At 40.0% G+C, this 13,380-nt stretch overlaps 1 protein-coding gene across 1 annotated transcript in view; it reads right to left on the bottom strand.

The window, feature by feature from the left end:
• Nucleotides 1-13,380, bottom strand: part of SVEP1 (sushi, von Willebrand factor type A, EGF and pentraxin domain containing 1) — a 132,305-nt gene that overhangs the window by 52,005 nt on the left and 66,920 nt on the right. The window contains exons 14-25 of the mRNA XM_074856279.1: nt 11,611-11,719; nt 9,474-9,662; nt 8,916-9,149; nt 8,241-8,402; nt 7,354-7,515; nt 6,357-6,518; nt 5,666-5,760; nt 4,418-4,514; nt 3,636-3,749; nt 2,662-2,775; nt 1,570-1,771; nt 826-983 (exon numbers count right to left, since the gene is read on the bottom strand). Of these exons, the coding sequence (XP_074712380.1) occupies nt 826-983; nt 1,570-1,771; nt 2,662-2,775; nt 3,636-3,749; nt 4,418-4,514; nt 5,666-5,760; nt 6,357-6,518; nt 7,354-7,515; nt 8,241-8,402; nt 8,916-9,149; nt 9,474-9,662; nt 11,611-11,719 (1,798 nt within the window). The remainder of the gene's footprint in view (nt 1-825; nt 984-1,569; nt 1,772-2,661; nt 2,776-3,635; nt 3,750-4,417; nt 4,515-5,665; nt 5,761-6,356; nt 6,519-7,353; nt 7,516-8,240; nt 8,403-8,915; nt 9,150-9,473; nt 9,663-11,610; nt 11,720-13,380) is intronic.

Raw genomic sequence — 13,380 nt, 5'->3', positions numbered from 1 at the left:
AGATTAAACAAAAAACCAAACCCACCAAGATTTTTTCTGTTCTGGACTTATTGAAATACACTGCACTGGTATGGAACAGCACTCCTGTGCTGCTCTTCAATGTAGAGTGACATGCTTTCAAGGATAGTGCATGTAAATGTATCAAGTGGAGCTCTCCTGAAAGTTGGGTGTTATTAAACTCTGACATAGGATGGTAGGTCTAAATTACTTGTATGTCCTCTACTGTCTCTGTAAAATCAACATGGCTTCTTCAGCTTCTGTTTTAAAGATTCATCAGCTACTGGTATAACTCTTTATAATTTTCATGGAGTGGCTAAAACACAAACTGATTTGAGTTTCATGATTGTGTGGCCTAACTTCAGCATCATCCAGGAAATTGCATTAGGTGTGACTCATTTTGCCCGATCACAGGGAACTTGATGCCCTTTTGCCCATATGGAACTTGATGCCTTTAGGACTTCTGAAGCTGAGACTACCACACACTAATCTCTAACCCTGTGATGCAAAGCCCTACATGAAGTACATGAAACAGAAAGAACTAAATAACTCAGATGTACAGAGCAAAGACCTATTAGGTATTAAAAAGATAGAGCTGTGCCTTAGAGAAGAGAAATATATAAATATGACATAGCACACATGCTGCTATTTGTCTGCAATTACACTTATTAACACTGCAGTCACACAGGCTCCACTCAGCCTCGCAGGAGTCCCACCACCCTAGCTGCTTTCTGGGGAAGCTGTATGAAACCATCCCAGCCAGCGCAAATCCTGCCCAGAGACAGAAAGGTGTCAAGCCACCTTTTTCTGACACTTGGTCCTGTGTACCTGTTTCACACCTGCTGCCTGTAAAGCCAGGGGGACATTTACAAACGTACGAGTTCAAGGCATCCACACAGGTGGCTTGGTTTAAGCAGGGACTGGAATCACAGTCATTGATGTTCACTTCACAGTTTAGTCCTGTGTACCCTGTCACACACAGACACCTACAGAGGAAAAGAGAAGCACACTTCAAAGATGGCTGCTGTCATGACAAAGAATCCTGGCCATGAGGCCAGATCTCTACAATGACCTTAGATATGACACTGCTATTGGTATTTATAACTTCTGATCTGAGTTCAGATACTCTAAAGCATAAAAACAAGTATTTGGAAGATTCCATCGGTGTTTGTATTTTAATCTCTACATTCTCAATATGTACACCTACCCTGTCTTCCGGGCTATAGAAATGTAATACTATCAGGTACATAACTGGTCATCACCTATTCTTCTACTAGAAAGCAAGACAAGCCCTTGAAGCTTCATGAAGTGGATTTCTTTTGGAAGATCAATATTAAAACCATGCTTATATGTCAAACTCTGCAAGTTTTCTTTGCTGTCTACCTTAGAAGTTTTTAAGAGTGAGGACACTGCAATTCATTTTCTTGCATTTTAAAATCTCCTTTAGGGTCCATAAAGGAATCATTTCCATTGGATCAAGCTGCCAAATGCCTTGCTGAAACCTAAGAAGGATGAAGCACCACAACATATCTGACTTTCCACACTGTATGACGTTAATAATCTGTTTTTCACCTGAAGCTGTTGATACCATCTCTGCATGTAGCTCCGTTTCTACACGGTCTGCTGAGACACTCATCGATGTTTCTTTCACACAAGATACCAGTAAAACCTGGGAGACACTTGCAGAAGAAACTGCCAACTCGATCTTCACAAATAGCCCTATTAAGACATGGGTTTGAAAGGCATTCATTGATCTCCATTTCACAGTGAGCACCTGAGAAGAAAAGAACAAAGTCACAACTCTGCTTTGAATTAACCTGAGAAAGAAGATTACTAACACATCTCTGTTTTTCAAGGACTGTTGCCTATCTTCTGGGAAATGGCAAACACCAAGCTAGACATGCAGGTTTGGGATTTACTCCCTTAACTGAGGTTAAGTGGTCATAGAATAATTACAGGAAAAACCTTTGCAGTTGCAGAAATTAACACTCAGCAAAACATGTGGAATTTAACAGGATATTGCCCATCATGCAAGTAATTTGGGCTGAATAGGGAAATCACCTGAGAAACTACTCTGAGCAAGTAATAAAAAGCTGCTGCAAAAGACATTTAGCTGGACCTTAACTCTAAGGAGAAAGAAGAAAGCCAGAATCATGATTCTGGGATTTTTGCTATGAAAGAGGCCCTATGTTAAAAGCTCCGAAGAATGAAGAAACTGCATGTGATTTTACAGTGGAGCTCTTTGGCAACATGATAATCAACAGATAGGACCAACTGGTCTATGAAAGCAGTAGGAAGCCAAGTATGAGGATGGGGAGTAGTTTTAATATAGACCATCTTGTCTACTGTTATAATACTTTTCTTTTTAAAATAAAATCAAAAACAACAATTTGCATCCGTGTGAATGTCCCTATTCTTTCCTCAACATCACACAGTAAGTTCATGGCAAAATTTGCAGCAGACCGATCACTTAGTAAATCCTTCTGAAGCCATGCTTACACTACAGGGACTCTGAGAGATTAGATAGACCTAAGGAATCTAGTACATCCGTATCAACGTATAATGTAATACATAGCAATGAGGCTGAAATACTTTGGATGGGGTAGGAAGACATCTTTTTTGGTCAGAAAGACTGAACGCCAACTTAAACAGAAAAACGTGTACCTGTGAACCCTTTTGCACAAGTGCAGTGGTAACCATTCTTGCCATCAACACAGTGGGCTCCATTCAAACATGGATTGGAGCTACATTCATTTATGTCTTCCTCACACAAGAGACCTTCAAACAGCAAGGGTTACAAGACATAATCAAGACATAGTCAAGGTGTGCATGCTGCAGTGACTGAATGTGGAAGACAGAACAGCACCACACTGCTTGCGTAACAGAAGGCTACTGAGATCAGGTGAGAAAATTCCATGTTTGACTGCACAAATGCAAACATCTACAGAGATCATGTGTGTTATTTAGATGCTGGGATGTGAAAGATGTAAAGTCCATGGTTTGTCTTTAAGTTTAAAAAATATCCAGCAAGTGCTGCTGTCAATAAATGTATAGCCATAAACATGAAAAATGAGGAAGACCATTTCTGGTAGAAAACACAAGGCCTTTTTTTTAATCACACAAAATTATCTCCTCAATAGTTTATTTTAATATTCAGAAATTAGGTGCTGTTTTGGCAAAGTACTCAAGCATGTCAGCTTCCCCACAGATTTCAATACCTTCAACACGCATGCAGGTGAGAGTTAAAAACACTGAGAAAAAAGATAAGAAAAATCCCACTCACTCACTCATAGGGCTGCAGTAAAGCAACTGCATAAATGCTTTGTCTAGTCAGGCCATATTCAGTCTCACAGGCATTTTCACTATGAGTATTTACTAATTCCCTAAACTTAATTTCTTTTTTTTTCAGACCAGAAATGTCACAAAACAGAAGCATACATGCACACACATGCACACAAGACTATCCTTGAATGCTCATTCTTTTATTTCAAAACCTGCTCACATACAGTAGAACCTTACTCTAACCTGTAGATCAAATTGCTTTCCTGTTATATATGGATGTGGAGTTATATAGCCCTTGTGTTTTGTGTTATCTACTTGGCACAGAAACAGAAGAGCTATGAAGTGAAACAAATTACCTGTATAGCCTGGTTGACAATGGCAAACAAAGGCCCCAATGCCATCTTTACACATTCCGTTATTGTGACAAGGAGATGATTTACACTCATCAACTTCTGTTTCACATTTCAAGCCTAGAATGCAAAATAAAGGACTGAGAACATGGAAACAAAAGTTTAAAATTGTTCAGAAACATAGAAGTCATGACTACTTGACATAGGAAAACATGATTGATTAATTACATACACTACCAGACATTCAGGTTTATTATCGTCTCTTTAGATCATGTTTTAACACAGACCTGAGACAAAATGATTTTAGAAAGGAATAATGCACATTGGGCAACAGACTAATCAGTTCCAGACAGTGGCACTTAACATCTATCATAAGTAACAGAGATCACTTCTTGATAATAGCTGAATAATAAGTCATCTGTTTGCTCTGAAGCAACTGGGGAGCCCACACTGAAGAGGAGTACAGGCAGATCTGGTGGAATCAGCTGTTTAGAGTGCAAATATCTGGCTTTGCTAATCATAAATATTGCCAGGTGATAGGATTTTCAAATCTAGTAACTCCACTAAAAGTAATCCCATTCAAAATCCATTTCTGCTAAACACAATATAATTCATCGAGAACATGAGGAACTATTTATTTTTTTAATACTTATGTATGGTAAATCTGTGATGGATATTTCAATGAGTTAAGCCATACTCTTGCACTGAAATGTTTTGCTCTTTTATGCTTGCTCATGTTAAGGGCATGGAGACATGTTAGCTCCTCCACCTGCTTCTCAATTTTTTACCTGTATACCCAAGTGGGCATATGCAAATATATCCACTTCCCAATTGTTTACATGTCCCATTGTTGCGGCACGGTTCCAGGAAACATTCATGAAAGACCTGCCAGAGGCAAGAATGATACAATTACAGTAAAGGTGTAAATACTGTGCAACAAAATATTCTAATTTTAAACCCCACAGTCACTTTGGAAAGCTGTGAAAAAAAAGTCACTGGCATTAACTTCTAGCTTTTCCTCCTTGTCCCCTCAGCATACCAACCATTCTTTTTTCTAGCGAACAATACCAGGAATCTGAATTATTATTTTAAAACGACCTTTTGCTTAGCAAAATGTGATCATCACAGTTGTTGCCTTAGAACTTTCTTAGCTATGACTCACAGGTGACATTTTCTATTATGCTATCTTACATGAGAGTTCTCCACTTTGCATCGTTTCACACTGGCTAATCACTTCCTGCCACTGGTCATCAGGTTAGCTAATGGAGAACTTCACTGTGTGACATCTTTTCTAATGTAGCAAACCTGAATTCAGCAAGCCCTTGAGTCGGGTCAACTAAAACCACAGATCAGTTTGTCACCTGTCCATATGTTATGTAATGGTTCAGGCCAAATTTATCATCAGTCATTTTTGCTCCTGTTTACACAATATCCTAACTTTAGATTCAAACAAAGCACTCTTGTCAGAGTTACAGAGTGGGAGGGAGATGGTAGGGGTAAGGAGGCATCTCTGGCAAACATTGTCACTAGAGCAGTTTCACATGAGGACTTGCCTGTATTTCAAAGGGGGTACTCACAGCAGAAGGGAGCTCTGCTGGCCTCCTCTCAAGTGTATCTATGTTGCAGTAAGTAAAACAAAGATTTAACAACTGGGACTTAAGATGCCTGGTAGCATTTTTTGGAATTCAGCATATGGAAGACATCAGATGACTGAGTATGGTCAAACTACTTTTTATAGATTGGCTGAATCTCCTCCACGGAGTTTACATTTCTTTTATAAGTGTGATAAATATTTCATACATCAGATGAAGGCTTCAAGTCCAGAATTTAAGACTGCCAATAGCTGATGCAGCCTCCTTTGTTCAGCAAAAGTGCTTCTATGATTACAAAGTAAGTTTGAGTGTTCCCCTCATGACCATCACTCTCTGGAAATATAGTCAGCATAATAATTACATTTAAAAAGGCCTTAGTCATTTACTGCTGCATAAGGCACTCTTTCATTTGAGATAAGATCGGAAAATATATCCTGTCCTTGCCTGACTGCTGGCTTTGTACTGCTTGCTGATATTTTCTGGAGAGGCTGGTACCATCATTACACTTTCCTCGGCTGCTGAAAACGTAGAGCCAAAACCTAAAGAGGAAAGATATGAAAGTGCTGTTAATAACACTGTATGGCAAGGTCCCTATTCCATGAGGGCATAATAACTGCATGTTAGTAACGCATCTGAAGATATGCTGAAAAAAGTGCATGAGGGAATAAAGAGTGAACTTTACAGTAACCACATAGATTTTATATAATTTTACACAAATATGTATTTGTAAGCACATACATTTCTGAAACACATATATGTGTGTGTACATATATCTTACGTGCATTTATACACACACATACATGCATAAATATATTTGTATATAAAACTCTCTCTCTAGTGTATATGTATATATAGTATACATATACAATGTATATGTGTGTGTGTGGATATATATACACGCACTCTGTATATGTATACTCTGTTATTGAGCTTTCGTATGTATTACACGTTCACTCCTTCTACATAACAAAGAGGCAACACCAGTAGGTAAAACTAGTTGTGAATTTCAGTGGTTGAAATGGAAGGTCTACATTTCTTAGGAGAGTAAGTGGGATGTTTTCTGTCAAGACTACTGCCAGTCATCCTTTCAATATTCCCTTTATTTACTTTCTCCAGCAGAGATGATTTGGCTTACTTGAACAATCTGTGATGGATCTGGCACCAATGACTGTTGTTGTTCCATAAAAGGGACAAGACAAGCAGTAGGACTTTCCTGGGTCTGGCTGATAGTAGTCTCTGGGACAAGGGTAGCAAGGTGTCAAACCTGTACGAGAGAACTCGCCTGCAAGACATGGTACTGCAAGGACAAAAGGACAGGTTTTTGAGTGATCACTTGTACCCCCAGCCTACCTCTCCCCACCTCTTTCCGATCATTTTCTCTTCTCCCTTCATAGGCTCCCCTCAAACTTAAAGGAATAGGATGAAACCTGCCAGGAATTCACAACTCTGGGAGATGCTTATTTAAATTTTAGTGCTGATAGGTGACATGTGGTTCTCAAAGGACTACAGAAATATCTGGGAAGTATTTCCATCTATTCCTTTTGCTGCTCTGGGGGCAGCTTTCAAATGCAACTTCCTTTCCCTTTTCTCTCTCACACCTGGTTTGGTTTTGTTTTGGTTTGTTTTGGTTTTTTTTCCTTCAAGGAGGAGTAAAGACAAAAGACAAGTCTTTTTTGTACCATTAATCCCTGCAGACTATTTCCCATGGGAATCTGTCTGGCAAAGCTTCCCAAAGACAGTTGAGGACAATTTCTTGAAAAACGTTATGGAAGAAACTGTGTTAAAATTCAGTATTTTTGTACAGAAGATGTGGAAGCTGTTCCAGAGATAATAGTGACAAACATCCTGTCATTCCCTCTCTCTACTGTAAGGAAAAAGGTTTTATTTTCATGTAGGTAGCCATCACATATTTCATTTTATTAATCTTTAGATAAGAATCCATCTTGGAAATCAAAAGGAAATCATTTCAAATAATCAGGGTATCAGGAAATGACCTATCATTTTGCTGGGAAATGTTGCTTGGTCCACACTTAACCAGAAACAGAATTCAATCTCAGGCAGATGAGTTGGATTACATTTAGACATTTTTAGAATTTAATTAAAAAAATTTCATAGCCTTTTTTCTTACAAACCTCCACAAGCTGAGGCATCCACTGCACCTCTTTTTACTGTTGATGTATTTTCCGGACAAGAGATGCAGTTCCTGGATCCAAATGCTGGTTGATATGTGCCAAGTGGACATGTTTCACAGGTCTCAAGACCATTAGGTGAATATGTTCCCTGCTTGCACTGAGCTATAAGGCAGGAGAATTCAAAAAGTTTAAGCAATGTCCAACAGGAAACATGTCTCCTGACCTCTGAAATCACAATACATATCACAGGGACTTTTATTTCTAGAGTTTACTCTACTCTGAAGGACTTCATTGGTACAAAGGGCAAAAAAAAGTAATTGTGGTGAGTTACTGATAGTGCATTGTGAATTATTAACCAGTTAATTCTCTTCCAATCAGCTTCACAGATGCTTTATCGCAACTCAGTTACTCATTTTTAATCAACAAGATTAATGATAAGATTATAAATAGGAAATAAAACTAGCAACTTTTTTTTTTGAACAAGTCATAAGGAGATAGTGGTGCTGAGGTGCTCAGCGCCACAGCACTGAAGTAGGATGCAGACATTTTATCTTTGACTATGGTAGGATGGAGAGGGGCTGGCAAGGACAAGAATGGCATTATTTTAAGTGTATTAGTCCCTGCAAAATCAACTCCCAATCTCACAGAACGAAGACAGAAATGAAACAAAGCTTCAAAGGCCAGCTCTTCTTAAAACATCTGTCCAGGCATCCTGCGTGCCACAGCAATGGTGAAAACCTGGATTTTTCCTTTACATATGCATCAAGGGGCAGTTAGGACTGCTCCTCATTCACAGGCTAACCTTATTCCAGTACTCCCACCACAGGGACCAAAAGGATGCCACCAGACATGCAGAAGCGGCTGTCTGAAGAAGACAAAGTTCTCACCTTTGCATTCAGAGATGCTTCGAGAGTGTAGATACTCAGTATAGCTACCAGATGGACAACTTTTGCATTCCAGCTGCCCTTCCTCATCTTGGTAGGATCCAGTCCAGCAGCTTTCACAGGTATGATGCTCCAGGGAGTAATAGGTACCCAAAGGGCAATTGACTGTAATGTTGGAAACATAAGGTTCCCCTCTGAGTGCACAATCATACATATTTGTCTTGCCTCTGGAGTTCCCATTTAGTCAAACCCTGTTTATGTGAAATGTGACTGTTCCTCAGCAAATGGGCTATCACTCTGAAATACTTCAGAAATCTCACTACGCACAGGAAATGGAATCCAATTCCCTATCTTAGCTACACATCACCCACAAGACTAACAGGGTTAAAAGACTGCATACCAAGCACTGTTTTCCTGTGTATCACCAAGTGTGGATATGTCTGATTTCCCCATGGGATTGGAATCCTGGGTACAAAAGTGTCTTTTTTCCAAAGGCCTTCGTTAAGAACATAAACATTCTCTGGAAGTCAAACTGTGCAAAGCATTTTTGCAGTTTATTGTTCTGGGAGACCACAAGCACTGGACTGTGTCAAACCATAACCCTCTGCAAACATCCTCTAAAACCTTGCTTTTCAAAAGGATTCTAAATACATATAAGGAACAAGTCATCTGGCTTACCACACATTCTTCCCCTCAGCACAGAACCGGGCCTGCAGAACAGAAAGGCCTTCTCAGTCTCCAGTGAGTTGCTGTCAGCTACAATGAGTCCAGATGCAAACTGAAAGGAGTACATGGGTTCCTTATTGAGAGTCCGATTCAGCCTGTTCGTGATTGTCTCCAGAGTTTTAAGGAGCCGTCGCTGGTTTTCCAGTTCCAATGTATCATTCCTTTCATCAGGCAGTGGCACGCTAGCTGGGATATAAACAGAAAACACAAAAAGCGCAGAGATTTTACAGTCAGCACTTCCAGTGTACTCTGGAGTATACTAAGAGTGCAACACTCAAGCTTGCCCGTGCACTCAAGCAGGCCAGGTGCACAAGGCTCTCCGTGAACATGAGGCTGAGATCTTTTCCCCAAGCAGAAAGTCTGTGATGAAATGGGGATATGTCTCCAGAAAACTGTCATCTGCACCTCCAGCAGGCTTTGTGAACTGAAGGCTAAGTTTTACTGAAGGTATTAGAAACATGTTTTTAAAAAGAAGGAATAGGAGAAGGATGATATTTTGCCTTTTCTCACCTGTGATGTTAAATATTAACTTGATTTTGTGGTCAGTCATTGGAACATTCAATTTATGCCTTTTGACTCGAGCAGGTGCTGCCTTTACAGAGGCAGAGAGATGCTTGGATAAGCTGTCTTCTTGAGCTGTATCAACAAAATCATCATAGGAATAATCCAGCTGGTTCGCTGCCCCCCAGCCAGCAGGTCCTGTGAGGCATTAAGAAAGAACAAAGGAAGCAACACCATGTGGAAAACAAGTGCTTGTACTTATTTCTAAAATACATCCCCAATAGAATGCAGTCTGTTTGAAGATCCAGATGATGCATGATGGCTTTGCCTCCACACAAGTGCCTATTGTACGAGCATTTTGACTGAAGAAGAAGGAAGAACGAATTTCACTCCTAACCAATATCCTGGAGATTCTGAATCTTATGCAGTTAGCCAAAACTTTAAAGAAATACTGCCATAAAAGAAGTTGCAATTCCTTCTCCTCCCCTGTCTTGAATGGACCCTCACCTGTCAGCAACATGTTCTTAAACAATTCCACATTGCTCTCTCTTCCTCTTCCTGCTCAATTACAGACAGCACGGCCTACACCACATGTCTCCATTGCATCTTCTCACAGCTCCTGAATAGTTCTACCATTGTCTGCCATCCCAGAAAAGGCTGGTAGCATTACCTTACACGTTTATTCACCCCAGACAGGCATCTCCTCTTAACACATAGTGATCAAATTCACCCCCTGCATAATGTCCTTCACCTATAAGATGCTTCCAACCAGAAACAATTAAACAATTGTGTCTGTAAATAATCTACCTTTTCATAATGACTAAATCTAGAGGTGCGTGGTCTATATCATCAATCTAGCTCTTTTTTTAGAAACATGAAGATAGAAAAAAATTCTGCCCACTACCTGTTACCAGTCACCCAGATTACGGTTAATTTACAGTGGAAACTAGGACAAGATAACCCCACAGCTTTGTGGTTAATACCATGTGAGTACTCCACAACTAGTTTTCTACACTGCTGTTTCTTATGATTTGAGGAGAGTTCTCCTGCCTCCCCAGTGTAAAATCATGAGAAACTCCAGAAAAACAGCAACACAGTTACTCTGGTAAGAGGTTGACATGAACCAGAAGAGACTAGGACCCTACATCCCATGTCCTCAACACTGTTTCCAAGTGCCTTTACAAATTAGCTCCAGCTGTCATCAGTACTCATCCTTACCCTGATGACAACTGCAAACTGAACATGCAGCCCCTCCGCGTCTGATTACAAACAAATGTGCTCTCAAACTCAGTGAAGCATGTCTAGAAGGGGAGAATAAGCAGGAAGTTCTACCAAGTAACTCCACTACAAACCTGTAAAAGAGTCACAGTCCTATGATAGAGTACATATTCTGATGTTGATCTGCCAAAATGCCTCCTGCTAAGACAGGCAATGTAAGTTATCTGGTTTTAGCCCTTATGCTCTGAGCACTCCCATGGGACTCAGAAATGCCAAGGACAACAGCAGTACAACATGGACACTAACCTGTTTGAAAATGGACTGAAAATGATAATTTACTTGGCAGAAAGCAAAGTGGGAACGATCACTATGACTGTCACAGCTTTCATTCTGATATAGCTACAGTCATCCTGCAAAATCTGTCCTTGCACAGAGGAAGTAATTTCACAGCTAATGGGCGGACTTAAGCTTGTATAGCTTTACACTGTGAGGGTTCTGTGCTGATCTGAACCAGCACCAAGGATGCTCCTCGTTTTCTTAACAATCTCCAGAACCATCTATTGTACTTTTTCAGTATTTTGGTTTGAAACTGTATGTTACTCAAAAGTTGCTTTCTTCCAGGCTAACCAACCAGGTTTGTAGGATGCTGTGTGTGTGGGCTTTCCCCACCCCTCTCCACCCATCACAAGGCATCTCAGTAAACTTTTCCTCTATACTGTACAGGAAACTGTATCAAAACAAGACAGCAAACAGTTCCATAATATTGTTATAAAACAGTTCCATAATATTGTTATAATTGCTTACTATCTTCAAAGTTCTACAGTTATTTTAAAACAATGTTTCACACAACACAATGTGTACTTCAGACCAAAAGTAATCATGCTGCATTAAACCTGGATGGCTAAGAATCTATGCAATTGATAATTACCAATGGCAAATCCATTTTCATAATCATAATTATATTCCAAGCAATGCTTCTGTGTCTGATCTTCTAATCTGCAGTCAATATCATCAACATCATTACAGAATGATGGGACCTTCCAACATAAAGAAGAAAAACATTAAGTAAGTAAAACCACACAGCCCCCTCCCCAGACTTATAAAAACTTCTAGTTACAATGTAAAGCACTGGTCCTTGTCAGTGACACTAGATTTCCCCTTTCATGTCTGTTATACCCTAGCAAGGTCTGCTGAAAGAACTATGTTCTATTTATACAGCTGGGAAATAAGACGGCAACTTGTAGGCATACAAGCTCTTTGTTATAGAAGATCTTTTTTATACGAGAAGATGTCCATTCAGTTAACCCCTCTTGCATGTGAAATCCCAAAATACAGAAATAAGTTCATGATTGTTTCTCCCTGCTGAAGATGACAGGAGAACTTACACGTTTGAAAACACCTGCGTTTTTTCCATCTATGTAACTTGTAATTCTGTCAGGTTTACAACAATGCTGACACTTTGTTTCTAGCTTTCAAACCTTATTTCTTCATACCCACCCACCTCTCCCTACCCATGGAAAGGGACTCATGAATTCCACTAAGAGACCTCAGAGGACAGGGAAAATCATCTGAGAAGGACAGAAACCACAGAACAGAAAACTCGACAGAAACATTTCTGGTATTATTACATTTCTTATTTTCACCAAAGCAGTGGAGATTAGATAAGAACAGATGAATGTGTGATTTTTGAGAAAATCTGTATTTCTTGCTTTTTCCAGAAAGGTTTCAAGCAAGTTGGGTCTAGGTCATGTTTTGGAATTGTTTTGCTTTTTCCACATGAATTTTCATTGGAAAGATGGCTCCTGCTGATTCCTCCCCCCTTTTCAGATCTCTGCTAGAATTTCAAATTCTTGGGAACAGGAATAGGCATATTCAAAACAGCCTTTTTGACTGTTTTCCCAGATTGTTGCATTTTTATGTAATTGCTTGGGCAGGTCACTAAGCATTTTTTCCCTATTATCTTTTGCTTGCCGATAGTAATGGTCTAAGCACTGGAACCTGGTGGGGTAGCTGGCTCTTGGGGGAAAGGAACCAGCCAAGATTTCTCCACTGGAAGAGAACAAACCTGGAGCAAGGTAAGAGAGTAACAGATATTTAGGTCCAAGTGTCAGAGATTGCCTGAAGCGTTATGTAAGTTTTCAGTCATTTGACATGGGCTAGTGACATATATTCCAAAGTTGCAGGTATTGCAGGAGCTTTTAAAATACGGGCCTTGCTTGTGCTGCAAAAAAACTGTAAATGCCCAGTGTTTTCTTCTGGGTCCCAAGGGAACTGGTGGATAAAGTGGCTAAGCCACTACCCATCATATCTGAGAAGTCGTGGCTGCCCAGTGAAGTTCCTGCTGACTGGAAGAGGGAAAACACAACCCTCATTATTAAAAAGGGAAAATAGGAACACCCAGGGAACTACAGGCCAGTGTTACCTCTGTGCCTGGAAAGATCATGGACCAGATTCTCCTGGAAACTATCCTAGGGCACATGGAAAACAAAGAGGTGATTGGTGACAGCCAACATGGCTTCACTAAGGGCAAATTGTGCCTGACAAAATTGGTGGTCTTCTACGATGGGGTTACACCGTTGATGGATGAGGGAAGAGCAAATGACATCATCTGCTTGGACTTGTGAAAAGCTTTTGATGCTGTCCGACAAGACATCCTTGTCTTTAAATTGGAGAGACATGGATTTGATGGATGGACCAC

Source organism: Strix uralensis, chromosome Z (assembly GCF_047716275.1).
Source record: "Strix uralensis isolate ZFMK-TIS-50842 chromosome Z, bStrUra1, whole genome shotgun sequence".
NCBI lineage: Eukaryota > Metazoa > Chordata > Aves > Strigiformes > Strigidae > Strix > Strix uralensis.
This window is presented reverse-complemented; position numbering and strand designations above follow the sequence as displayed.